This window comes from Neolamprologus brichardi, chromosome 5, assembly GCF_056152115.1.
Source record: "Neolamprologus brichardi isolate AB-2024 chromosome 5, ASM5615211v1, whole genome shotgun sequence".
Lineage (NCBI taxonomy): Eukaryota > Metazoa > Chordata > Actinopteri > Cichliformes > Cichlidae > Neolamprologus > Neolamprologus brichardi.
Genome location: NC_142108.1, coordinates 970,384 through 998,265, shown reverse-complemented (window position 1 = coordinate 998,265; position 27,882 = coordinate 970,384). Strand labels below are relative to the sequence as shown.

Here is a 27,882-nt window from a genome sequence, read left to right as displayed (position 1 = left end):
ATCACCTCGACAGTGACACACCTACCTCATCAAGAGCGTTCTTAAGTTTGTTAGATGTGAAGTTTCTTAAACCACATCTTTGAACTAAAATTATACTGAAAATCTATGAAATCCAAATTCAACACCTTATGATATGTTTTCCTCATTTGTGACAGAGTATCGGGGGAAGAGACCTAACCTGACCTAAGTTAGTTTTGCTTCTAAAAATGGGGGACTATGAAAAACACAGGTAATCCATCATTGTTAAATGTGTGTTATTAAATCAAAATCCTATATTGATTGATTTAAAATCCACAATGGTGGTATAAGGAGGAAAAACTACCAAAATTATCTTTTTCTAACAAACGATAGCCCTAATCCCAACCGCCTCTTTCCGTAACGCCATCAAAACTCCATATTTAAATGTAATTAAATGGTTTAAGATGATGCAGGGATGCTGTTTGAGTGAATGAGATCCTTTAAATAAACATCTAATGATGTATTTTGTTGAAAGAAAGTGTATATGTGCTTTTCAGGCATTAAAATGCATGTAAGATGTTGCTGAATAAAATGACATGTTTTCTGTAGACAATCATGTACAGTGCATTAATCAAAATAAATGTAATGTGCCTAAGGTTCCTCAAAATCCAGACGTTACATTTGTTATATTTAAAGAAAGACTGAACACAGAAGAATTACACCAATCTGCAGATGTTGGTTGTGCAGCAGTTTTAATTCGTAACCAATAATTGTTATTGGAAATGTTACATTGCAAGACTTGTCTGACCTAATGTAAGCCATATTAGAAATTAAAGATGTATTAAAATAAAAACCCTTTTAGTTAAATCACAGTCTCACTGAGCTACCAGCTAGCATTCACCATTTGTGTAGATCAGAACAATCCTCATTACAGCGTGGCTCAAGGTTCTGTTACTGATTATTCAACATGTTAGACATACTTATCAGTTAGCATATTAAGGCACGTACACTTTTAATGCCAACATCCTGGTATCGCAGTGTGTTTCTCTAGCAATGTCCACACATGTCCACCTGAGTCTGCCCTCTTACGGTCTTCTTTCTCCTGTGATATCACCTAATACTCAATGGTCACTGCCTTTGTCTTCAGGTATTCGTTGAGAGCTTCTTGTCCTGGTGGAGAGACAAAGATACTGATAGTAAGCATGAGCACCAGTCACCTATTGGTCACCACAGGGTTGAGTGCACTGGCTCAAAGCAGGTACCAGTGAAGACTATGGATGTGATAGGCTGATGAATGAGTAGATAGTACTACTAAAGCATTAGTAGTACTATCTACTGTCTTACTGAGTACTGATTTGTGTCCATGTGTTACAGACACAGAGTTTGTGGATGCGGCTGGCTAACTAAGCATGGTGGTATCAGCTGATAACATTGCACTCCACCCTACTGTGCTAATATGGTGTCTTTAGTATGTGAAGCTCAAACCCAATGGATGACATCACAATGTCCAGCTTTTATATATGGTCTATGATGGCAATACAGCATAATGTTGTAACTTTTATGGAACAAATGGGAGAAGATGAAAAAATGGCAGTTTGAATGGAATCAGAATTACCGTATTTTTCGGATTATAAGGCGCACTGTCGATGAACGGGTCTGTTTTCATACATAAGGCGCATTAAGCAAAACAAATCAGTCAGATAAAACTGAGGTTATTGTACTCGGCACTAAAAGTCTTAGAAATATGGTATCTAACCAGATTCTTACTCTGGATGGCATTACCTTGGCCTCCAGTAACACTGTGAGGAACCTTGGAGTCATTTTTGACCAGGACATGTCCTTCAACGCACATATTAAACAAATATGTGAGACTGCGTTCTTCCATTTGTGCAACATCTTTAAAATTAGAAATATTGACGCTGAAGAACTAGTTCATGCATTTATTACTTCCAGGCTGGACGACTGTAATTCATTATTATCAGGATGTCCAAAAAACTCCCTGAAAAGCCTTCAGCTAATCCAAAATGCTGCAGCAAGAGTCCTGACAGGGACTAGAAAGAGAGAGCATATTTCTCCTGTTTTGGCTTCCTGTTAAATCCAGAACTGAATTCAAAATCCTGCTCCTCACATACAAGGTCTTAAATAATCAGGCCCCATCTTATCTTAATGACCTTGTAGTACCATATCACCCTATTAGAGCACTTCGCTCTCGCTCTGCAGGCCTACTTGTTGTTCCTAGAGTATTTAAAAGTAGAATGGGAGGGAGAGCCTTCAGTTTTCAGGCCCCTCTTCTGTGGAACCAGCTTCCAGTTTGGATTCAGGAGACAGACACTATCTCTACTTTTAAGATTAGGCTTAAAACTTTCCTTTTTGCTAAAGCATATAGTTAGGGCTGGACCAGGTGACCCTGAATCCTCCCTTAGTTATGCTGCAATAGACGTAGGCTGCCGGGGGATTCCCATGATGCATTGAGTTTTTCCTTTCCAGTCACCTTTCTCACTCACTATGTGTTAATAGACCTCTCTGCATTGAATCATATCTGTTATTAACCTCTGTCTCTCTTCCACAGCATGTCTTTATCCTGTCTTCCTTCTCTCACCCCAACCAGTCACAGCAGATGGCCCCGCCCCTCCCTGAGCCTGGTTCTGCTGGAGGTTTCTTCCTGTTAAAAGGGAGTTTTTCCTTCCCACTGTCACCAAAGTGCTTGCTCATAGGGGGTCATATGATTGTTGGGTTTTTCTCTGAATGTACAGGGTGGGCCATTTATATGGATACACCGTAATAACATGGGAATGGTTGGTGATATTAAAGTCCTGTTTGTGGCACATTAGCATATGTAAGGGGCAAACTCCTCAAGATGGGTGGTGGCCATTTAGAAGTCGGCCATCTTGGATACAACTCGAAATCGTGTTGATATCTGGTGAACGCAGTAACCGGGTCATTGCAGCAGATTTCTGTACGTTTTAATTTTTTTCAGAAATCTCTCAGTCAGAACATGCTATATCATGTTTAGGTGGAAGCTAGCGAGCTAACTTCCTGCTAACTTCTAACTCTGTTACATGTAATAAATTCTGTTTTCATGGATGTCTGGATGTTAAACTTAATTGTTACACCTGGTAAAGCAGCAACACTGATGATTTTATCAAAGGTGAAAATTTTAGTTTTTAACTCTCAGTGATGCCGCGGTGTTCGTTTGACTTTGGGACCTGAAGCGGACGGAGTTTGGACCTGGATTACTCCGCCAGGCTCCTGACTACGGTAGCTGTAATGCTCCGACAATGCATCAAGTGGTGCGGCTTCATAGCTTACCAACGTCGTACTAAAACATTTTTTGACAGATTTTTGAGCACCGTTTACCACATAAAATCGGTCCGAGGTCAGTAAGCACAACCAGAATTCATAAATAAGGCGCACTGTCGATTTTTGAGAAAATGAAAGGATTTTAAGTGCGCCTTATAGTCTGAAAAATACGGTACTAGACTGCTTCAGATACAGGTGTGATAAATTCTGGCAAATAAAATCTACACTCACTGTTTAAGTAAATTAGTATTTGTTTATTTAATGGTTTAAATACGGGGTGGCTGTAGTTCAGGAGTTAGGTCATGGTTTGATCTCTGGCCGCTTTAGTCTGCACGCCAAATGTCCTTGGGCAAGATACTAACCCCAAGTTGCTCTCTGATCTGTCCACTGGAGTATGAATGTGTGTGAATGTTAGATAGAAAGCACTTACATGGTAAAAAGTGCTATATAAGAACATTTACCCTCCAAACATGACTTTTTCCCCACTGCTGGTGTTGTATGTGAAAATGTTTTGACATAGGTTGAATAGTATATATTTATTCTTTTTTTTTTTAAATTTGTGTTTCTTGACATGAAAGAATACATCTACACGATAAAAGCAGTCGTTTGCCTTACCCAGGTCTTTACCAAATCCGGACTGCTTGAAGCCTCCGAAGGGCGCAGCGACGTCGGTCTTGTTGTAGGTGTTGACGAAAACTGTGCCGGCATTGAGCCTTTCACTGACATACAGTGCTTTGCTGATGTCCCGTGTGAAAACACCTGATGCCAGGCCATACTCTGTAGCATTGGCCCTCCTCAGGACGTCATCCACTTCACTGAATTCAGGAAGATGGAGGAGGCACACCGGACCAACACAACAGTGAAGAGACAAAAGGTCAGTCTTATGTTGGGTATATGAAGCAAGCTGGCATTTGAGCAATCATTCAATTTTAACTAACCCGCTCTTAAACTTGGAGATGATCATAACAGGGCCGAAAGACTCCTCTTTAGCAATGTACGTGTGGTCCTGCACATCAGTAAACACTGTGGGTTCAAAGAAGAAACCTGGAGGGGAAACAAACATCCAACGGCATCTGTTACATCAGTGTTAGTCCATCCTAACCAGTTCTGTTTAGAAACTTCTGCTGCCTTACCTGGTCGTTGTACCTGTCTGCCACCACAGACCAGGGTGGCTCCCTCCTTGACACCAGTCTGACAATATTCCACCAGTTTGTCCAGGTGGGCCTTGTGGTTCTGAGGTCCATGGTCTGTTGAGCGGTCCAGTGGATCACCAATCTTCATCTTTTTGACTTCCTCAACCTAAAATAAGAGAGATTTAAAGAAGTAAGAACTAATTACTCATATGAGACAGCATACGGGAGAGAAACCGTACCGCTGCGGCTCAATTTGCATACTAGAAGGACACACGCAGATCCACACAAAGGCGTGTAACTGCTCAACCTGCTCAGTGTGCTCATTTCTAAGACTTAGAGCATGTGTTTCAGTTTCATTACTACCACCGACAGTGCGTTACTGGCCTTGCTCTTTGACTAAAATGTCAGCGGGCCATCAGCCTATTACGTCTGAAGGTGAGAGACTGCTTTTTAAGGTGGAATGAAAACACAACATGACATTTTCACTGTAAAAAAGGAAAAAAAAGTCAAAGTAAAGTTTACTGCGTGTTATACCTACCACTCTTTGTACAAACAGGTCATGAATGGAGTCTTCCACAAACAGTCTGCCAGCAGCGATGCAGTTCTCTCCCTTGTTAAAGAACACTGAGCTCATGCCCTGTAACATACAGACAGCAACATAGTGGATGCACAACTTTTTACTCTGTTTTGTAAAAAAACACAAAAACCTGCCATAAGATAAACGCACCATGCGCACGGCCTTGTCCATCTCGCAGTCACTGAAGATGATAAGTGGTGATTTTCCTCCAAGCTCCAGAGAGACTTTCTTTACATTGCTGACTGCACAGCTTCAAATATACAAGAAAACAGACACGCAACTGTGAGCGATACTATAAGACTTTGTTAAACACCTTGTGTAAGGTTTACGTTACCTCTCACCTCTTCATGATGTGTTTACCGATCTCTGTGGAACCTGTGAAGCCAAGTTTCCGGACGTCGGGATGGTCGGAGAGACGCTGACCCACCAGGGCGCCTAGAATAGAGAACAAGATGCATAGCAACTCACGGAGCTTCATTAGGTGACCTCAGCTTCGTGTCATGAATGTTTATGATCCAACCTGATCCAGGCAGAATGTTAATCACTCCTTTAGGCAGTCCCGCTCTTGCTGCCAGTTCAGCAAACTTCAGTGCTGTCAGTGGGGTGACCTGAAAACAAACAACAACATGAATGACCCTGCGGTTTTAGCTTTTGTGGGTAGCATGTGTGACATGGGAGTCTGACCTGTGCAGGCTTGAGGACCACTGTGTTTCCAGCTGCCAGGCAGGCTGCTGTCTTCCAGGCCAGCATCATTAGAGGGTAGTTCCAAGGAATCACAATGGCACAAACTCTGAGGACAGGTAGAGAGCATTTGAAATACTTATCACACCCATTTTATAACATTTTGATTGAAATCCACCTGATTGAAGATTTTCTGTCAAGCACATATATAATTTGTTCTTTACAAACTACTAATGTGGTTCATAAAAAGCAGTAGTTTGTTCAGCTTTCGAACCAAAGGCATGTTAGCTTTAATGTAAATGTTCAGTGCTGTGAAAAAGCATTTGACTGAAATGCTTTGTTAGTTTTACATCAGATGCAACAGGATGCAAACCTTTCAAAAGGTCCACAGAATATTTTCCTAAATGTAATTATTTTGCAGGTTCCACTGCAGTGCTGTGTAGGGTATGACACTTTCCAAAAATCTATTCTCACCCCATTGGTTCCTTCTTGGTAAACGTCAGGTTACGATTGGGCCTGGCCTGGTTGATGGGGATGGTGCTGCCCTGTAAAAGAACAACATCATGTTGTTTGCATGTATTTACACATCTGTAACAGATGTATCAGACTGTCAACTGACAGCGTGACAGGTCCAGGCTTTTAACAGTGTATCATATCTATCTAATAGACTCCAATTTGTGCATGTAAATGGAGAGTCCTCTTCACACACTGAGGTTAATTATGGAGTTCCACAGGGTTCAGTGCTAGGACCAATTCTGTTTACATTATACATGCTTCCCCTAGGCAGCATCATTAGAAGACATAGCATACATTTTCACTGCTATGCAGATGACACCCAGCTCTATCTGTCCATAAAGCCAGATAACACACACCAATTAGTTAAACTGCAGGAATGTCTTAAAGACATAAAGACTTGGATGGCCACTAACTTTCTGCTTCTTAACTCAGATAAAACTGAGGTCATTGTACTCGGCGCTGAAAAGCTTAGAAATATGGTATCTAACCAGATTCTTACTCTGGATGGCATTACCTTGGCCTCCAGTAACACTGTGAGGAACCTTGGAGTCATTTTTGACCAGGATATGTCCTTCAACGCACATATTAAACAAATATGTAAGACTGCGTTCTTCCATTTGCGCAACATCTCTAAAATTAGAAATATCCTGTCTCAGAGTGATGCTGAAAAACTAGTTCATGCATTTATTACTTCCAGGCTGGACTACTGCAATTCATTATTATCAGGATGTCCAAAAAACTCACTGAAAAGCCTTCAGTTAATCCAAAATGCTGCAGCAAGAGTACTGACAGGGACTAGAAAGAGAGAGCATATTTCTCCTGTTTTGGCTTCCCTTCATTGGCTTCCTGTTAAATCCAGAATTGAATTCAAAATCCTGCTCCTCACATACAAGGTCTTAAATAATCAGGCCCCATCTTATCTTAATGACCTTGTAGTACCATATTACCCTATTAGAGCACTTCGCTCCCACTCTGCAGGCCTACTTGTTGTTCCTAGAGTATTTAAAAGTAGAATGGGAGGGAGAGCCTTCAGTTTTCAGGCCCCTCTTCTGTGGAACCAGCTTCCAGTTTGGATTCAGGAGACAGACACTATCTCTACTTTTAAGATTAGGCTTAAAACTTTCCTTTTTTTGCTAAAGCATATAGTTAGGGCTGGACCAGGTGACCCTGAATCCTCCCTTAGTTATGCTGCAATAGATGTAGGCTGCCGGGGGATTCCCATGATGCATTGAGTTTTTCCTTTCCAGTCACCTTTCTCACTCACTATGTGTTAATAGACCTCTCTGTATTGAATCATGTCTGTTATTAATCTCTGTCTCTCTTCCACAGCATGTCTTTTATCCTGTCTTCCTTCTCTCACCCCAACCGGTCGCAGCAGATGGCCGCCCCTCCCTGAGCCTGGTTCTGCCGGAGGTTTCTTCCTGTTAAAAGGGAGTTTTTCCTTCCCACTGTCGCCAAAGTGCTTGCTCATAGGGGGTCATATGATTGTTGGGCTTTTCTCTGTATCTATGAAGCGCCTTGAGGCGACATTTGTTGTGATTTGGCGCTATATAAATAAAATTGAATTGAATTGAATTGAATTTTAAGCCAGCTGTCTTACTTGGATCTTGTCACACCAGCCAGCAAAGTAGCGGAAAGTCTGGATGGACATGCCCACGTGGGTCTTGAGGGCCAGAGTGTACACAGCTCCAGAGTCAATGGCTTCGATAGTGGCCAGCTCCTCCTGGTGCTCCTCCATCAGGTCAGCCAGCCTGGAGGTGGGTTAACAGCGAAGACATATTATGAAACACAACTGAGACAACAACTTTTCTTCACTAATACTATCAAAGACAAACAAACCTACTGAAGCCATTTACTCCCTTAGAACAAAGATATTAAAGCGGTTCATTCTATGGAGATGCTCACTTTACCGTAAAGAGAAATGGGCCATAAAGCTAAGAAAAAAAAATATGGATGAAGTTTTTTGACACTCCAGGGTCATATATCTGACCTGTAGATGAGTCTTCCCCTGTCCCTTGGGTTCATCTTGCCCCACTCTCCCTCTTCAAAGGCCTCTTTAGCTGCACCCACTGCCCTGTCCACATCACTGATCTGGGCCAGAGACACATCGCAGATGGCCTGCAGGACACACACAGGACAGACAAGGAAATTAAAGATGGCAAACCTCAGTTATGGCCTCCAATCCTGATGAGATCACCTTCAGCAGTGGAAAGAGAACTTCCCTTTTTTGTAGTTTTTCCCCTAAACCTTGTTGAAATAAGCTTTAAACAGACTGTAGCACTATTTTTGGCCATCATCATTTGTTGGTCACTAAAGACGGGAGATTTTAATATTTGTAACCCGAAAAAGAATCAACAGCTTCTCCAAAAGTTGATTCTGTTCATCTGGACGTAGCGTTTTCTGGGAGAAACGTTTTGTCACTCATCCAAGTGACTTCTTCAGTCTCAGCTGACTGCAGGTTTCAATCTTATAAACAGTACATTTGCATAATGACTGAAACCAGCCCACTTAAGGAACAAAGGGCTGTGAAGTCAGTTCCTGCAATCACAATGCTGTGATTGCAGCCATTCACCAACTCTCTGTGAATGGTACTCATGGCCATTGATCAGTGGGTTTTGGTCAGTGGTTGTTGATCAATGATCATGAGAATTTGCATAATTAAGATTAAGATTTATTTTCCTGGATGATTGAGAATGCATCAAGACAAATCAACAGCTTCAGCTTCCATCATCAGTTGAGAAAAGAAATGGTTGCTTTTCATTATAGATCCCTGCCAGTGTATGACGCAGGACACAAAGTTACACATTACAGAGAAGACATTACTCTATTTAATAAAATATCATATAGGACATAAATTTTGCATTTTTTGTAATTTCTTTTTCTCTCACCGCGCCGTCAGTGGGGTTGATGGTTTTGTAGGTCTTTCCTCCCTCTGCATCAACAAACTCTCCGTTGATGAATAACTGATGCGGCATCTTTATTGTCATGTTGTTTATGTTCTTCTCCACCTGAGCAGGTAAATGATACACATCAACACACGGCTGTTTCCTCTCCACGTATCCATAACGAACAAAGGGAATTTCAAACACTTACATAGTCGACTACCAACTCCTCTTCATCGTCCTCCCCTCTGAGCTTCCTCACACACATTTGGATGAAATCCTGAAAGGTTGTGTTCATGTAGACATCCTCGTTCTGCAGCTGGCAACTGCTGGCTCGAAGTTTCACCTCCTCCACCAGCCTGAAGACAGAGAAGAGGCAAGATGGAAGATGGGGGATAGAAAAGATATGGGGGACAAGAAAAAGAAGAGAAGATTAGGTGAAATAGTGGTATAAGAAGTAATGCTTAGATTAAAGCACTGACATCAGGTTGTAAAATACTCTTTAAGGAGAAAATGACCTAAACTAAAAACTTACTTAAATAAACCTACACATATAAACCTGCACACATATACATAATATTATTGGATTGTAGCTATCTGAGGTGGATTTATGCGTTTAGCCAGGCTTTCTTTGCATTTGATGGCTTGACAATACCTAAAGCCTCAGTTGTAGATAACGGGTACCACCAGTGTTAGGAAGGTTACTTTTAAAATGTATTCCATTACAGAATACATGCCCCAAAATGTATTCTGAAACGTATTCCGTTACGTTACTTAATGAGAGTAACGTATTCTAAATACTTTGGATTACTTAATATATTATCATGCTGTTTACAACTACATGAATGTACTATTGCTGTGATTTATTACTGTTACTGAAGGTCCGCGGCTCCGAACCGTAGTAAAGGGACCTCTGACTAATACGGTGGGTTCTGTGTCGGCTCGTAGCCGAAAACTAGCTTTACTTTGTTGTCTGGGTCAAGTTTGCTAGCGAGAGACAGAGAGAGGCGTTGAAAGGCTGCTCCAACGGAACTTATTGTTTTTGGAGGAAAACACGAACACGGTGTACAGTCGAGTCTTAATAGCTTACTTACAACTGGGCTCGTCAGGCTCTCTTCTTGGCTGCAGTGGTTATTATTATATTTACATGCTTCCAGCTCCCGTTTTTGCTCGATGACAGCTCGTACTTTTCCTTTTTCTCCCTCCCTCGCTCACAGACACATAACGGGTATGGCAGTCCATTCTCCCTGCAGCACGGACTACACTGCCTATGATGCTACATTCTTTAGAGCTATACCTGTAGCATTCTGCCTATTAGCTTAGCACAACAATAACAGGCGCTCTCTCACCCAGGAAACACGCAGAGAGAGAGAGCGTCACCCTGTAACCATGGCAACCGCAACGCTGCCGCCTGGAACAACAGAACGTAGCTGTCAAACAAAACCCGAACAGTCCTGACGCGACAATATGAAACAGGAAAGTACCGCCATGTAATCCATTTATTTAAACAAAGTAACTGTATTCTAAATACCACCTTTTTAAACGGTAACTGTAACGGAATACAGTTACTCACATTTTGTATTTTAAATACGTAACGGCGGTACATGTATTCCGTTACTCCCCAACACTGGGTACCACATACTAGACATCGAGCAAAATCCAATGAAATTTGGTGGAGGTAGAGCACAAGCGCAGAAAGAATGAGTTACATGTTGATGGAAACTGGTTAAAAAGTATTTTGGACATTAATGAATATGCACAGACAACCCGCTCAGTGCCTGGTTTCACTGAGCCCAAACAAAACTGAAACTTAAAGCTGCTGCTTGTTTGTTACATAATTCTGTCATTGTTTAATAACTTTAATGTATTAACATTTGTTCTACACCACAGCGAAATAAACACACTAATTACAAATTGGTAAGGCCAAAGTTTTGACTGGAACTGTGTGTTACATAAGTGATGAACAATAAAAAGACATTTGACATGCTTTTGTTTTTTTTTTCCTGTATCACCTGACCACATCCATGGAAGCAGCACCAGATTTGAAAAAATCTGTGGAGTCTTCAATCTGGCTCACATTGCTCAGGATACTCTGCCACACTGCCTGGAAGACATGATGTTAAAAGTCAGCACAAAGACAAAATCTAAACTGTCAGCGTAACGTTTTCTTGAATCAGTGGGAGAGGAGGGCCTACCCTCATCTGCACAGCGAAGGTTTTCTCCTCCTCAGTGAGCTCCACAGCAGCACTGCTCCCAGAGCGAAAGTACTGCGCTGCAGCAATCATCTTTCCATCCTCAAACTGCAGATTCTTCACCAGCAGCTGCAGAGAAACACAAAATGCGACACCACCTGTTTTAATCAATGTTGTACTTTGCTAACACTTCAATGTCTCCATTGAGGTCAACAGAATACGTTGAATGGACCACAATTTTAATCAGAATTATGATTTAAACATGTTATTCAATTCTTCTTGTATATCAGGATCCATTCGATTGGATGGGAAGTTTCCATGAAGCACCACCATCACCGTGCTGAAGTGCGTCAAACCTCTGCAAGCAGTTTAGTGAAGAAGAGGAATATTTGGCTAGCTTGCCAACTTTGCGTATTGTTATAGCTCTTAAAATCATCATACAGGCACAAATAAGTTTATGTATAAAATAAATTATCACTCACACACAGACACACTCCTATTGCACTTTTTTATATGCCCAAGCTCGTTGTCTAACTTTCAACACACTCCAGTGAATGCATCAGGGACAACTCAGGGTTTAATATATTGCTCAAGGACATGTTTTTGCGAATAAATGAATGAGTTGTATGAAGAACTTTGAGTGCTCAGGTAGAACAGAAAAGTGCTACACTATTACAATTGGTAGACAACCCACTCTAGTATCTGAGTCAGAGTCATATAGAAAAATAATGATCCTAAACAATAGTCAGCATTATAACAGGGAATTTCAAGGCAAGTGACTGCAGTGTGTTCTGCAATTCAGACTAAGTAAATGGTAAATGGTCTGCATTTATATAGCGCTTTACTCAGTCCCTAAGGACCCCAAAGCACTTTACACTACATTCAGTCATTCACACATTCACACACTGGCAATGGCAAGCTACATTGTAGCCACAGCTGCCCTGGGGCGCACTGACAGAGGCGAGGCTGCCGGACACTGGCGCCACCGAGCCCTCTGACCACCACCAGTAGGCAAACATTGGGTTAGTATCTTGCCCAAGATATTTGCCTCCTGGCATGCAGCCAGGAGTGGCCATGATTAGTGGCTGACCTGCTCTGCCACCTGAGCTACAGCAAAGTCCAATGCTTCATCAGTGATCTATGCAATGCAGTTTTTTTTAAGTTAGCAACATTTTTATTGAAAGAAAAATAACAAAATTAAACAAGAACTCTGACTAAACAACTTCTTTTCTGCCTAATTTACTTTTTTGTCAATTCCATGTTTTGAAAGTCCTCACAAAGGCAAAGTAACAAAACCCCAAGTTGCTCTTCAAAGCATCCACTGGAGTGTGAATGTTAGCTGGAAACTACTTAAGCAGAAAAATCAGAGATCCCAACACCGATTTTATTTTAGTCAGCAAATAAAAATGGTCAACTTTTCTATCAGTGAATGACTGAATTAATGAAGACAAATGAACGAGAATGAATGAGAGTTCAGCTCTAGACTAGCTGAACTCTAGTGCGTGCAGTCAGTTTTACCACTGACTAGTTTAATCCGAGCCTAAATGTGCCTAGAGAGCATTTCCATGCATGTTGACGGTACAGTGTCCTACAAAGTCCAGTGCTCTAGAGGGCGCTGTGACCCCTGTTACACACTGCATAGACGATCACACATCCATAGGTAGCAAGCAGGGCGAGCTGAAAATAACGGAGAAGCCTTACAATGGCCACAGCTACCCTTCAGACATTTAACGTGTTCCTGACGGAAAGACTAACCGCAGCTGCGGTGGACATCTACGGATTCGTTGAGAAGACCCTGGTAGAGTACCAGGAGGAGGTGTACCGAGCCAAGCTGGAGAACCAGAGGCTGCAGCGGCTGCTGGACCTCGTCTACAAACCAGAGATAAGGCTGCACAGGGCTGGTATGTACCCCAGGTTACTTCAGCCAGTTAGCATCTTATTAATAACCCAATAAGTGACTCAGCGACGTCGGACAGAAAGTTACATTTATATTCACAGCATTTAGCTAGCAACATTAGCAAGCAGTGTTAGCCATATAGTAAAGGAGCGTTAAATTTCCGGTGAGCTTATTTCCAATGTCCTCAAATAAAACAGTACAGTAAGGATGCTGTTTATCGAAACATGAGTTCAAATGACAGTCAAACTGCGGCAGGTCGCACTTATCATATCAAAGAGGACTGTCGTTCATTGTGGTTACTCTGATCTCAGCGTGTGCGCGTTAGCAACTTAAATCCTCCTTTTATAGTTCAGCGTATATGACCGCCGGAGACACTGCACCCTTTGAGCCAATCAGCCCGCGAGTTTAACACTTGTTCTTAACATTGTTTGGTGTAGTGAACACATCTGTATATAATTATAGATACGGACAAGCTGTTTTGAAGCTACGTACAGTATGTAATATGTCATATATACACAGATGTCATAAGCTGTTTTGTATTATTTATGAAAACGTCAGTCTTGTACAGGAGTGTCAGTTGTGCTCTGTACAGGAGTTCTAGTGTAAATGGTTTTCATGTTAACTGGTGAGTTTTCTTCATGTTGTCCAGATGTTGCATCTGCAGGTTCCCTTTACCACAACTGGTCTGCACTGCCCGACAGTGTGCCTTCAACTTTAATTAAATATTAAAAATATCACCAAGTTCAGATATTTATGTGTGAATATTATCTTCAGATAACAATCCAAATTATTCTGATCAAATGTAATTGTAATAAATTGGGGGGGGGGGGACTCGTACTTGTATGTTTCTGTTACATAAATCAAAAGCGATCTGACCACCGATCAGTTCGATGTAAACACCTGTGTTACCTTCCTATTTAACAAATGTGAAATGATGATTGTAACATTTTAACACACTTTGCAGGATGTGACATCATGGCATTGGTTTGTATAAACTCTCAACTCATACAAGCTGGTGAAAGCTTATGTTTGCCCTAAGAATCACTCCTAGTACGTCTATTACTCTCTTGTTTTTGGATGGATCCAGTAAGAAAGTGTCGGGATTATAATGTTGATACATTTGTAAACTAATTTAAGGAAACAATGTAAATATTTATTTTGTAAATGTTACAATAATGCCAGTGAACAAGGGCTGCAACGATTTATCGTGTATTTAGAATGATTCGATTGTTAAAAAAAATCTTGATACAAATTATTTGATTCGATGCTTCACTTAAGGAACGGCTCTGTAGCTCGCCATTGTCACCATGGAAACACGAACGAGAGCGTTTCACTCACGTTAGCGGCTAAAAACAGACCTGCGATACAAACGTATTTAGGGGAAGCGTGTGGATTATAAGTCTGACAACATTAAGCCCACGCAGGGGTCCAGTTTGAAACACAAACACTGAGAACACAACAGCAGCAGTGATGATGACCCTGGCATCGTTAAACGTGGAGCCCGAGCCTGTTTACACACCGCGAAGAGCAAAGAGGCGGAGCGGTTACCGAGACGGTGAGCTCGGGTTGAGTGATAGAAAACAGCGGCGCTGTTCCTGTGATCACCATTAAAACCTTTACTGGGAAAAAGCGAGAGAGTCCTTCATCAGAGCTCCTGGTTAACAAACTCAGACGTGAAGAGAAACACATTTTGCAGCTGCTCCATCCTTCACCGTTTGTTTTACACAGAGAGAAATCTGCAGTAAGCCTCCAGAAGTTGTATTAAAATATGCAGGTGAACTGTGAACTCGGTGTGCTACATGTTTAATTATACAGCTTGTTGTTGAATATGGCGTTATTTTTGTGCCACTATTCTGAGTACACGTAAAATAAAAATTGAGTGCACGTAAAAAAATTTTTGCAGGTGCAAGTGTTGCATTTTCAGGAGAAGTTTATTTTGAGCGAAGATAAGCTAAATTTGAGTAAAAAAAAATTAAATGCTGCGTGCAAAAAATGTATTTCAGTGTTTGCTATTATCCATGTATGGATAATAGCAAACACTGAAATACAAATAAATTTCTCCTCAATTTGCAACACTTGCACCTGCTATTCCTTTTTTTTTTTTTTTTTTTTTAACATGTGCTCAAAAGTTTTTTTTGAATAGTGAATAGTGGCACAAAAATAACACCATAGTTGAAGGCTCACGGCCGCCGTCTTAGTTTACCTGGAACCGAACAGGGGCGTGTCTAAAGGGGGCGTGGGGTACATATTTATTCCAAAGTTTTTGCAACATTTTTCAGATTGAAAGTAAAATAATCTAAAATATTTTGTTGAACTGCATTAATAATAATAATAGAAATTCTAAAAACAAAGGGTTTTTTTTTTTTCTTTTTCAAACAACCCAATACAAATATACATGGGCCAGTAAAACTCTGACCTGAACATTGTTAAAGTGGACATCATATTATCATTAATATTAATTAATGTCTACATTATACCCATCTTGTTTTCAGCAGCATAAAAACTTTGCATCAAAGCACAGGGCAAACTATAGTTATATATTTTATATAAGAAAATCTCATTTTATTATAAATGTCATTGTAGGGTCTCCCTCACAATCTACTGGAGTTGGCCACTCCTGAAATAGTTGAACAGTTCAGCCATGTTTCCCCACGCTGGAGCTCAGGAGGTAGAGCATCATCTACTGATTGGAAGGCGATTCCTAGTCTGCCACATATTCTTGGACAAGATATTAACCTTGCTCTCCGATGCATCCATCAGAGTAATAATGTGTAGAAACTCCGGGAGAGCAGAAAAGCAGTCAATTTATCACATTGTAGATTTGGAAAATTAGCATTCTTCATGAAGTTAGTGGGGTTTATGGAACAAACTTATCAGAACTGGTGTTTTGGTGCAGACTGGCCCATTTTTACCTGATAGACATGATGCAACCCAGTGTTTCCAGAGTAACTTTGGCTCTGGTTTGGTCTGTGTCATTCACTGTGTCAGAACACATGACATTTTGTCAGCCTGTTTTGTTTACTGTTAGCTTGCAGCTTTGTAGAAGTTCCTTAACCACTGTTCATTGACCTGTATATAGTTATCAGCATAAGGTCATGGTGACTTATCACACAGGGCAGTTTGCAGTCTAAGCTGGTGACTATTTCACTTCACTTAAAAAAACCCAAAACAAAACAAAACAGAAAAAACTTACCAAAGACTTTTATTGTCTAAACTGAAGTCATAACATACTCCACACATGTTAGCATGTGCACTCTTCTAATAGCAAATGCTGTCCTTTACTTGAAGCTTGGACGCAGCTCATGACCAGTGTGAGGTCAATTGTAACGCTTAGATCTCAGCACAATACTTGAAGTGTAATGCTTTTCTCTCTCCTTTGTTTGCAGATGCCAAACAACAGCCAACTGAGGACATTCCACCTAAACAGCAAGAGTGGAGCTCGAGTGTGTGGCAGGATGAGCCGGGACCCTCCGAGGTTAAAGAGGAGCAGAGGGAGGAACTGTGGCTCAATGGAGGCGAGGAGCAACCAACGATGGAAGACAGCGATGACGGAGATGCCTTGACAAAAGAACTCATCAAAACAGTGCAGCAGTTAGAGGACTGCAGAGCAGCAGAGGAGAGCAGAGAGTCGAGGCAAACATCTGCAGATGAACCAAACCTTCTGGAAGAGAAGACTAGCACCACCCTGTACCGCTGCCACATATGCAACTACATTTTCACCAAAAAGACTGTGCTAACGTGGCACCTCAAGACGCATGAAAGCAAGCCACAGGAGAGCAAGAGCAACTTTGACTGCCACATCTGCGGCAAGCACATCCCCTGCCAGAGCAACCTGCAGAATCATATGAGAGTGCACACAGGAGAGAGACCCTACAGCTGCCATTACTGCGGCAAGTGTTTTAAGCTGAAAGGACACATGACAGAACACATAAGGACTCACACAGGGGAGAAACCTTTCAGCTGCCACATCTGTGACAAATCCTTCAACAGGGGTTCCACTCTGAGGAAGCACGTTCTAGCCAAACACAAAGAGGAGAGGCCGTACAAATGCGGGGACTGCGATGAGCTGTTTACAGAGCGGCTGCTGATGAAGAGGCATATGAGAAAGGTTCACGGCATTAACCTGTCCACAAGTCAGAGTCCCACCTGAGAGGCGTTAGAGCTGATGGCGCATGTAGTCGAAAATCTGAGTACAGAACTGAGCTTGTCTTTTGAAATTTTCAACATGTACACAACAAAATCAGCAAAGCAGCCAGACTGCCATGAATGAGACTGAATCCAAATACTCATGCCAACTGCCAAATGTTGTCCAGAGATTGCAATAAGATAGTAAATATACTAAAATTGGCTTTAAATTTGAAATTGTGGGTTGTATACTTATATGCAGGTTGGATGGAAAATGAACTCTCATGTGTCTGCAGTAATTATTGGACCATTAGTTTGACTACAAATGATGCACCAGTGTAGGGTGTGACAGTGGATCCAAAGACTTTATTCCGATACTTAATGGCAGCCGGGGCGATGTTGGTTAACCCGTAGAGGTCTCTGTGTCCATCCATGGATATGCTTCTCCAGACCACCACCAATGCAGTCATTCTGAACAATGTCACAAGCAGCGTAATGTTCTCCAGGGCTTCTCCAGACCCTTTCACGTCTGTCACATGTGCTCAGGGTGAACCTGCTCTCATATGGGAAAAGCAAATAGTCCCAGTGGTGTACCTGCCAGTTCTGGTATTCTATGGAAAATTCCAGTCACACTCCACAGCGTCGGGCAGTGAGCACAGGGCTCACTAGAGGCCCTCGTGAAGTCTGTTGATGATTATTTGGTCTGAGACATTCACATGCTGGAGTCTATTTTGTGGCTCTGACAGTGCTCACAGACGGGTTCCATTGGAGGAGGGGGGGGGGGGGGGGTCTCCACCTGTAAAACCTGTTTTGGGAATTGTCTCATTGTTACTCCTCTTGTGAACCTCTTGGTAATTTCAGCTGAAACTGATTAACAGCCCTTTCTGCTACTTAACTGACAACATCAACATCCCAGAGATTTCAGTGGCTTAACCTCGTAGGACAGTGGTTCTTAACCTTGTTAGAGATACCGAACCCCACCAGTTTCATATGCGCATTCAGTGAACCCCTCTTTAGTGAAAAATAAAATGTGATTTTTTTCAAATTCAAGACATAGATATGTTTTTTACTGGTGCACAAAATGAGCCATGCATGTCACGACGGAGGCTCTGCTGAACCCCTAAAATCCGACTCACCGAACCCCTAGGGTTCGATCGAACCCAGGTTAAGAACCACTGTCCTAGGACCTGGCGTCCACATATGTGGACATCACATTTTGGGTTATTTAGACCAAAATAGTTAATTTTGCTCTACAAGCGCCTGATATCCACTTATGAGGACATTATACTGCTACTGTTCTATCAAGATTTTAAACGAATATCCTCATATGTGGCTCTTATTTTTCTTAAAAACAAAAATAAGGTAAAAAAAAAAAAATCTGGTAATTCTTTGTTTTTTCATTCATCGGGCCCCAATCAGCCCAAATATCAAAGAGAAATTAAAAATCCATGTCGTGGAAGAGTTCGGGTCTTAGGAGGTTAATGTCACACTCTGATTACAAAGTGTTTTTTAAGCAGCACTTTGTTGTTGTAACAAGACAAACCAGCAGCTAAAAGATTTCTGATTTATAACAAAACAAAATGGGAACAAATAATAACAAAAAAACAACATAAACGAAAAAGACAAAAATACCTTTTTCCATCTAACTTGCATACAAGTACATTTCCCTAAGTGCCTGTGAAGTTATGATAGAGGGAACAGTTTATTACCGATCCCGGGTTTTTGCTGAGGTAAGCTAACTTCTTCCTGACTCGGACACTAAAAAGATACGGATTAAAAATGTACTTTTTAAAATATTCCCATTTAATTCAACCAAGCATTCTTAACTACTTTCAGTGCTGAGCAGGACTTTAAACACTGGAAAACACAGGTGCTCAGTAACCAGCACCTGTAGAGACTACACACAAAACACACGGAGATGGCCAGCTGAATATTCGCTTTTCATATGCACAATACTGTAGATACAGCTGGATGTTGGAGGATTGTTTTTCTACTGCTTTTCTGGTACTGTGGACTTCCTAAACTCTACATTCCTGTTCTGTTCAGAGCCTCTAATAAACACTAACATATTTGGCAAACACGAGTATTAAACAGACGTCTACAGTGACAAAGTTCAACCTGATCGAAAACTAGTTTTCAAATCTAAATTGCACCATAATATCAAATGATGCTGTACGTCATGTGTTACTGATGTTGCACTGTAAAATAGATTTATATACTGTATATATTTTGCCAAAGTTATTTCACGATGATCCTGTTATGTGAACATAAAAATATAAAGCTAAAAAAAGTCATATATCCAGTGTCACAGTGATCTCTTTGTTCCTTTGCTCTGTCGGGTTTTTCTAGCGTAAATGTTTCAAAATCTTCTCTCTGCAGTCGTGACACGAGTGTAGAGCTTTTGTCTGAGTGGAAAGAAAGGATGCAGAATAACGAGCTGTGGGCTGCATTCAAAGACCAAATCACCTCATAGCTGAAGGACTGGATGTGATACTTTTGGTATTACTACATAAGTCAAGCCTAGTAGGAAGGTATTTGCTTTGTTCTGACAATTGGCGTCCCTGCCAGTGAAAAGCACCCAAATATCTGCAAGTGATGTTTTCACCACCGCAGTCAGGGTGGTCTTCAATTAATTCAGTAACAAGATGTAGCTATATCGACACAGTGATGGGGCCATTGTGTGTCTGAGTCAATCATTTCAATCATTGACTCATGACTTATTATATCAATCATTTCAGATATAACAATGGATTGGATTTATATAGCGCTTTTCAATATAGCGCTTGTGTGAAGGCCTTCACACACTGGTGGAGGCAGCTACAGTTGTAGCCACAGCTGCCCTGGGGCATATTGACAGAAGTGAGGCTGCCATATCGCGCCATCGGCCCCTCTGGCCAACACCAGTAGGCGGTAGGTGAAGTGTCTTCCCCAAGGACAAAACGACCAGGACAGCGAGCCCAGGGATCGAACCAGCAACCTTCCGGTTACAGATACGCTTCCCAACCCCCTGAGCCACAGTCGCCCCAAATATATGTACAGCACTTATCTGTAATGTGAATTCTGGAAATCTAGAACAGTTTCCTGAGATTAATAATCTCACTTACAGTCTTGCCGTCATTGCCAAACAGCACCAGGCCAGATTTAGTGACGATACCCGGTTGGCTGGCTCCAGGGATTTCCAGGGGTTGACCATTAACTGCAGTCCCATTATCCACCAAAGAGGAGCCATAGAAAGTCACTTTCTACAGAGAGAGATGTAAAACGGGACTCAGTCCAAACGCAGTTGCTCATCATGTTTTGATTCTGCATGTCTGCGTGAGCCGTCGCTCTGATCAGGTTCAAATTCAGAAGTATTGCGTCTAAAATTTTGTATTTAGTTGGCTGTACAGGATACAGACAGAAAGCATTAAGAAGCTGTTACCTGTCCATCGACCTCGGCCCAGGCTCCCGGCACTTTGTCGTTTCCTCTGATCCAGTTGTGGAGAGCCTCAGCAGACTGGTTCCAGTCAATCTGTTAGAAATTCAAACAGTCATCACTGCCAGTTCAAATCTAAATGCTTCACCACAGCGGCTCAGGAGGAGTGGGATGTCTGCTACTGCGGGTGTTGGTGGGTCGATTCCTCAGCCTGTCAAAGTACCCTAGGGTTGCACTGATGCATCCATGTGAGTGTGTGGACCAATGTAAGTACCAGTCCGTTTACCTTTCACATATTCTATCTACTGGATCCTTACGCCACATGCCCTTCATGATGCAACCTCTTAAGGGATTTGCATGTCCTTCCTGTCTCAAAGTGGGACTGTGTGTTAGGTGGAAGTGTAAATCACGACAATGTAGGTAACATCCAGAAACTGTACTTTGTTCCTTGTATTGCAGCAGCAAGAAAAAGCTCACATTCAAATGCAAAGGTTTGAATTGAAATGTTTCCCTCCACATGTACAGTGAACTGCTGGTTCACTGTACATGTGACGTTGTGAGATGCATCCATTGCCACTGCCTGGGGAGTCGGTCTGAGTCTGGGTAATCTGATCTGATATTTCTAAATGTATGTAGGAGAATTTTTTTAAGTAACAATAACTGAGTTAAAGGTATCACTTGTAGATATCTGAGTTAAAAATTAACAAAAAACTATCAAGAGAATGAGAAGTAATAATCACAGTGACTTTATATCCAAAGTGTTTGCATGTAATACCAATTTGTACCACAGGATGGTAATCTAACCTTTATTTAACGACGCAAAAGAACGCTTTCTTATTTACAACTGTGGTTTTGGATACGTCTCTTTACATCATGGTCAGTTGAAAGAATAGCAGCACACAGATTTATATGTGTACATATTCACAAAAGATAGAATGGCAAAAAATGGCAAATGGCCTGTATTTTGTATAGCACTTTACTAGTCCCTAAGGACCCCAAAGCGCTTTACACTACATTCAGTAATACACCCACAGGTGATGGCAGTTACATTGTAGCCACAGCCACCCTGGGGCGCACTGACAGAGGCGAGGCTGCCGGACACTGGCGCCACCGGGCCCTCTGACCACCACCTGTAGGCAACGGATGAAGTGTCTTGCCCAAGGACACAACGACCGAGACTGTCCGAGCCGGGGCTCAAACCGGCAACCTTCCGATTACAAGGCAACCTCCCAACTCCTGAGCCACGATCGCACGTAGCTTGGCAATCAGAAGACAGATAAAGACGGCAGCGCTGAGATGACGGATGTTAATTCAAGTCAGACTTTGACAGAACAGGAGAGACAGCTCATTTAAATGATGAGCTGTTTCTGCAGTTTTCACAGCAAAGCATCACAAAAAGTCATTTCTGCATTTTGTAAAATGTACAATAAACATATCAAGACCACATTATTATCAGCATAAGAAAAAAAACCCTTAATTTTAAGCTTAACTAAATATCCCATAAAATAAAAATAATAACAATAATATAACTAATAATATTCTAACTATAACTAAATAATATATAACTAGTGATATTTGTAAATATTCTACTCCTAGTAGATGTACCTATGGTATCAATCTACTAATCTACGAAAATCTTATGTCGCCTCGTTCTCAGGTTATCGTATTCACAAACTTGAGGATCCACGCCTGGGTGACGATAAGAACTCATCAGCCTTTAACAGCTGAGGGGTAAAAAAGAACCTGCTTGAAAATCAACTGAAAATTGTGCAACGTTAGATAAAAGATATGAATATGTGTGATTAAGTGAATGAGACTTGTACCAGCAAGTACTTTGAGTTCTCAAATTGAGGGAAAAAGGTGTTAAATAAGTATGAGTCCATTTAAACTGGTCCAGTTCCCCCTGAAAAAAGTCAGCTGCACCACATTATTATCAGCATAAGAAAAAAACCCCTTAATTTTAAGCTTAACTAAATATCCCATAAAATAAAATAATAACAATAATAATAATAATATAACTAATAATATTATAACTATAACTAAATAATATATAACTAATGATATTTGTAAATCGACGAACGAACGAACAGCAGTGACCGACACTCGGCATGTTTATGTCTGTGGATGTGGATGTGGATGTGGCGTAGCTACACTTGTGTTTTACCTTGGCATTGTCCTTTTTTTGGATGCACTCGTACGTGGCTCCCTCCGCTGGCTGTGTGATCTTCGGGGCCTTCCCCTCTGCAATCAGCCTCACAGCTTCCACCTGGAACCAGAAAAATGCAGTTCAAGCTGCGCTATCTTAAATTGCATGAGCTATCTTTCTGAACTTTGTCATCACAGTATTTACGATGTTGGGAAACTCGCAGCAGGCAAATCACAGGACACAGGCAGAATGATCAGTCACATAAAACACAGATAACTAACTCTATAAATATAATAAAACAAACTTAATTCCTGTTACAGGTTGTTTTTTCCAGCACTTCAAGGCGATCTTTAGCTTACCTTTAGCATAGCAAACTGTATTAACTTCACACCATTGCAAGAGAAAGCAACATGACTAGACTGATTCAAAAAGTGTGTCCTGCAGCTACAGCATAACAATGATTTCACATTTAAATAAAAACAGCTTTATGATCACCAGTTCATTTCATAACCAAGGAACTGACAGGATGGTGACCGTGGTCAAGATACACACTATATAAAAGATGAACATAGCCACCATGATGTCACCTATTGTTCAGTGAAGTCTGATTATGAAAACAAGCGCCATCAACCCCAAAGGTCATGGCAGATGACGCTCCTCCTGCTGGAGGGTTCTTCCTGTTAAAAGGGAGTTTTTCTTCCCACTGTTGCAGATTGTTTGCCAATAGGGGGCAGTCTCCTTGGTTTTCTCTCTGTTATTGTAGTGTTTTTACTTTATAATGTAATAAAAAGACCTTAAGGTGACTGTTGTTGTAATTTGGTGGATCTAAAAAACTGAATTCAATAAAATTTGTCTAAATTTTATGCTGTAGAGCAGGGGTGTCAAACACAAGGAATCAGAATCAGTCCTGCAAACACTCCATCTGGCCTCCTGAACGGCTTTGGAAAATATGACAGGCATATATACGATTTGCACTTTTCCTGTGTGGGCCTTGATGTGAAATGAGTTTCACATCCCTGTTCTGGAGCGACAGACCCAAGGGCCGATAACCTATAGATTTATGTTTTTTACAACCTTGGAGTTTCCAAAGTACTGGCCATTAGAAAGAATGAGGGACAATGAATTTTTGCATCGGCATCACCTTTCAGATCAGGAAGTACACGAAATATGTCTTATGGCGATGCACTAGTCATTATTTTGCATGGACAGTGTTGCATTAATGCTTTTACTATAGATAGCAGTGCCTCTGTGGCAGAATTAAGTATTACAAAATCTCTAATGCTAACATGAGCCACCAGGGACCAGGTAGCTATTAAGAGGTAAAATAAAAGCATGTTAAGATGTAAGTGTGAGGATGAGGATCAAAACAGTTGTTTGGGAGAATGCATCCTATCATCTTTGTGGTAGAAGGCCTTGGTGAAGTGTTGCAGTCACATTAAACACAGCTACCACACATTATATTGCACACCTTCCAATGTATGAAGTTTGTTTACAATAAAAGTGTCTTTGTACCACACTTTCTTTCTTTACTTACTGTGCCTTTTACTCCCTCTGGGAAGAGAAATCTCTTGTAGATGGTGTTGACAGTGTCATTGGGTTCAACAGCACACTCTCTCTGCAGCAGGATGGGACCAGTATCCAGTCCGTCATCAGCCCAGAACACTGTAAACCCGCCCTTTTTGTCACCGTGGATCAGTGTCCTGTGAAGACCGACACAGGAAGTGCAATAAAACAGCTGTCACTGTGTCTTGCTTCTCTCCAACTTGATCTCATGAACATCACTTACCAGTTGATAGCAGAGGCTCCCCTGTGGCGAGGCAGTAGGGATGGGTGGTAGATGATAGAGCCATGTCTTGGGTGGTCGATAACCTCCATAGGAATGAACTGGGAGCAGAAGGGCAGGACGTTGAGCTCCGCACCTGTAGCCTTGTATTGAGTCACCACCTCCTGAACAGCCTGGCCCTTCAGTCGCCAGCGGGGGAACTTAAAGACAGGCACGCCATCCTTCTCCGCTTCTGTGGCTGCAGGAGACAATGATAAAATAATTATTGCACATCCTGCAACAGCTCTGTAGCCACTGTAGTCATAAATTTGGCCAGATTTGTAGAAATGAGAGCTGCTCCATCCAAAGTGGGATGAACAATGTCCCAACAAGATCAGATTTTCCCCAGAAAGTTTCCCAATGATCTATTAAAGTCCATTCCTTTTTGGGGAACTAATCAGACAGCCAGTTAGTGAGTGGCTGTTTTGTTAAGTGTTGCCTGTGGATGACTGCACAACCTCACCTGAAATAGTGACCTCACCTGATAATTATGTTTGTGTTGTTCTTGCTTTGTTTTTCTAATGGAACAATCTGACAAACAATGTGGCCTTCTGTGTGGTAAAAACTTTCCAAGAATTTTGTGCTTCAGCTTTGGTAAGTGGATTTTAGCATTTTTTTTAAAAAATATTTTACTTAGCATTAATTAGCAGATGTCTATGACAGTCCTTTATTTCTGCACAGACTGTATTAACACCTGGACAATATCTGATCATGACAGGATTCTGAGCGCTTCCAAATGTGGGCTAGTGGTTATGTTTCTGTTTTTATTATAGTGTACAGCATGTAGAGTCATTTGTAAGCAAACCTTACTGGTGTGTATATGCAGTCAAGCAAAGTCTAATTCATTTCCAGTTGTTCCTTATTCTTCTGCAGTGATGTAAATCAGTTTCAGATATTTTACTGCATTCATTTGATACTTTCACCGATAAAGAAAACACAACACACTGCAAAGGACAATGCAGGTTTGATGACCGAGCTGCAGAGATAAAACCAGTGGCCCGATTTCAAGTCACAGTTTCATTTGACACCATCATCAGTTTATTCCTCGCAGATGTGCCAAAAAATGCTTGCTTGGAAAGTCACTTTCAGCATTGCTTTGGTGACAGGAGAAAGGCAGTATTCCCATTAATATTCCCATTGAAATGGTGTTGACGTTGTGAGTCCTTACCCAGTGGATCTGCCTTGCCATCCTTGTCAGGGATCGTGAAGACTCCTACAATGGTGTGCCCATCCTTCCTTAGCTCCTTGTACACTTCCTGGCCAAACAGACTCTGACCAATCACTGCAATCCTCATCCTCAAGCCTTTATGTGTTCTTGAGTGGCAGACATGTGCACACAGAAAAATGAAATTGAATGGGATTTTCATATTATTCATTGCATTAGAGATGGACTGAACAGATTCCTATTAAACAAACATTTCTGCCATCATACAACAGCAGTTTTGATTGGACCATTTAATGTTAGAGTTTCAGTCATGTTTTTCTCTTTTGTTTTACTTATTAGGAAGGTGCTGATTTGTTTATAGTTAATTTCTAGCCTTCAGTTTGTCCCTCTGTGAACCTGTTTGCATACAGCGAGCTGCATTGTTTTATTTAACCTCCTCTTGGTGAAATAAATAGGATGGCCAAAATAATGGAAACACTTTTCAATATGATGTAGAATGGTTCAACAGCATGATAAACTAAAGCCTCTACAGAAACCAGAAGCATTATTTCTAACCACCACTGCTTCATCATGCAGCTGCTGGACTTTACACACACATTAAAACACACCACTCCTGTTTTGGCTTACTTACACTTTCTCAGTCCCTCTCAGTTATAAACCAAAGACTCTAGAACAGTCTGTCCCACATAAAGTCCAGTGCAGCAATTTGTGATTTTCATAATGTTTTTGCATTTCTCACATAGTCTTATGCAATTTCTAGATATCGTAACTATCTGTGTTGTATAGTTTGTTATATTAAGTGACTAAAGGTACTATGAAGAACACCCTGATGGATTTTAATATGCTCTATAAATAAAAATGACTTCACTGTTTTAGTCTTAGCTGTTGTTGTACTGTCAGCTGAGTGCATGTTACACATTAGTATCGTTACCTGTGACATCTAAAAAGTATTGCACACACAAGAAATGTCAATGAATCCAAAGTTGTAGTAACTTTAAACTGGATTCCTATCAGTAACTATTACAGGCAGCCTAGTGTGTCCGTGTTTGTGTTCATATATAGACGTGTGTCCGTGCAACTCGATCATTACGCTGCACAGTACTGTACAACTCAGTAATCACTACTCTGACAGTTTATTGACTTTGAGCTGAAAGGGCGGGGCATGGAGGATTGCCTCGGGTGTTGACCAATCAAATGCGCAGAAGAGTTGAACACTTGCGAGACAACTTCAGACAGCTGAGGTGAAGAGCACACTTGCGTTCATCAGAATAAACAGACTGTTACAGTACGTGCAATCAAACTGCAGCTCTCAGCAGCGTCTGTACTACTTTAATATTACACAGTTTTTAACATGCGTGTGAGTGGCGAGAGGCCAATCAGCTGAGAGCACTCTGAGTCTGAAGAGTCTGAAAGAGTAAATCCTGCTTCACTTACCGCTGCCTGCAGACCCAGCGCTCCTCTGCTTGCTTGAAAGAGCGACCGAAGGCAAAGCGTCGCTTTTAATTTCCTCCCTTCACACTCCAGCGACCCATTTACATAACATGCACACACAGCAGAGTGATTGGACAGGGGCTGATAATGAGGTTGCGGGGCAGCCAATCAGCTGCCGCTTTCTGTGACGGGACCCTATTCACAAACTGAGAAACGTCAACTATGACAGACCAGCACACACTTCAATTATAACGCAAGTGTTTGGCCTGCAGCTGAGCACTGAGGTCACTTTTGTAAAGCTCCAAAAGTGTCCACAGGAGAAATGACTTAAACTCGTTTATCTTGCTTTGGTTGTTTAGAAACCTCCAGTCTCTCAAAACATTTCTGTGTATTTAAATCATCAGCCAATCAGTCCAGCAACTATAAATACATGCAGCATAACCGCCAACCTGACGTGTATACAGGGCTCACTAACTTTATCTGATCTGCTGCATTGTTGCACGGGAGTAATACTTGTTTTCAGTTGTCCAGGAAGTATATCACACAAGTACTAAAGTATATTACATTATTATGAAACGCTGTACTTATTAAAGGGGAGGAAGGAGAAAAGCACTGAGCTGCACTTTTCTAAAGCTGCATTTT

The 27,882-nt window shown here is 41.4% G+C and overlaps 2 protein-coding genes across 2 annotated transcripts; one reads left to right on the top strand and one right to left on the bottom strand.

Moving 5' to 3' along the window:
• Nucleotides 1-673: 673 nt before the first annotated feature.
• Nucleotides 674-27,332, bottom strand: aldh1l1 (aldehyde dehydrogenase 1 family, member L1). Its single transcript, XM_087840466.1, has 23 exons — nt 27,244-27,332; nt 25,813-25,958; nt 24,609-24,843; nt 24,357-24,522; nt 22,841-22,942; nt 20,683-20,772; nt 20,366-20,503; nt 11,243-11,368; nt 11,060-11,151; nt 9,259-9,406; nt 9,054-9,173; nt 8,156-8,283; nt 7,766-7,916; nt 6,124-6,194; nt 5,653-5,758; nt 5,489-5,576; nt 5,310-5,403; nt 5,119-5,218; nt 4,930-5,028; nt 4,392-4,557; nt 4,197-4,302; nt 3,874-4,073; nt 674-1,128 (listed from the first exon to the last, which is right to left on the bottom strand). The coding sequence occupies exons 2-23, from the start codon at nt 25,937-25,939 to the stop codon at nt 1,073-1,075; spliced, it is 2,709 nt and encodes a 902-aa protein (XP_087696592.1). The 5' UTR covers nt 25,940-25,958; nt 27,244-27,332; the 3' UTR covers nt 674-1,072.
• Nucleotides 12,875-18,041, top strand: LOC102797969 (uncharacterized). Its single transcript, XM_006800214.3, has 2 exons — nt 12,875-13,140; nt 16,523-18,041. The coding sequence occupies exons 1-2, from the start codon at nt 12,942-12,944 to the stop codon at nt 17,284-17,286; spliced, it is 963 nt and encodes a 320-aa protein (XP_006800277.1). The 5' UTR covers nt 12,875-12,941; the 3' UTR covers nt 17,287-18,041.
• Nucleotides 27,333-27,882: the final 550 nt, after the last annotated feature.

Excerpts from the sequence above, each read along its gene's own strand:
- LOC102797969 (XM_006800214.3), top strand. The coding sequence starts at position 12,942 with ATGGCCACAGCTACCCTTCAGACATTTAACGTGTTCCTGACGGAAAGA. Across the intron at positions 13,141-16,522 it reads GATAAGGCTGCACAGGGCTG|ATGCCAAACAACAGCCAACT; the intron begins GTATGTACCCCA and ends CTTTGTTTGCAG.
- aldh1l1 (XM_087840466.1), bottom strand. The coding sequence starts at position 25,939 with ATGAGGATTGCAGTGATTGGTCAGAGTCTGTTTGGCCAGGAAGTGTAC. Across the intron at positions 6,195-7,765 it reads GCTGGTGTGACAAGATCCAA|GGCAGCACCATCCCCATCAA; the intron begins GTAAGACAGCTG and ends GTTCTTTTACAG. Across the intron at positions 5,577-5,652 it reads TGGTCCTCAAGCCTGCACAG|GTCACCCCACTGACAGCACT; the intron begins GTCAGACTCCCA and ends GTTTGTTTTCAG.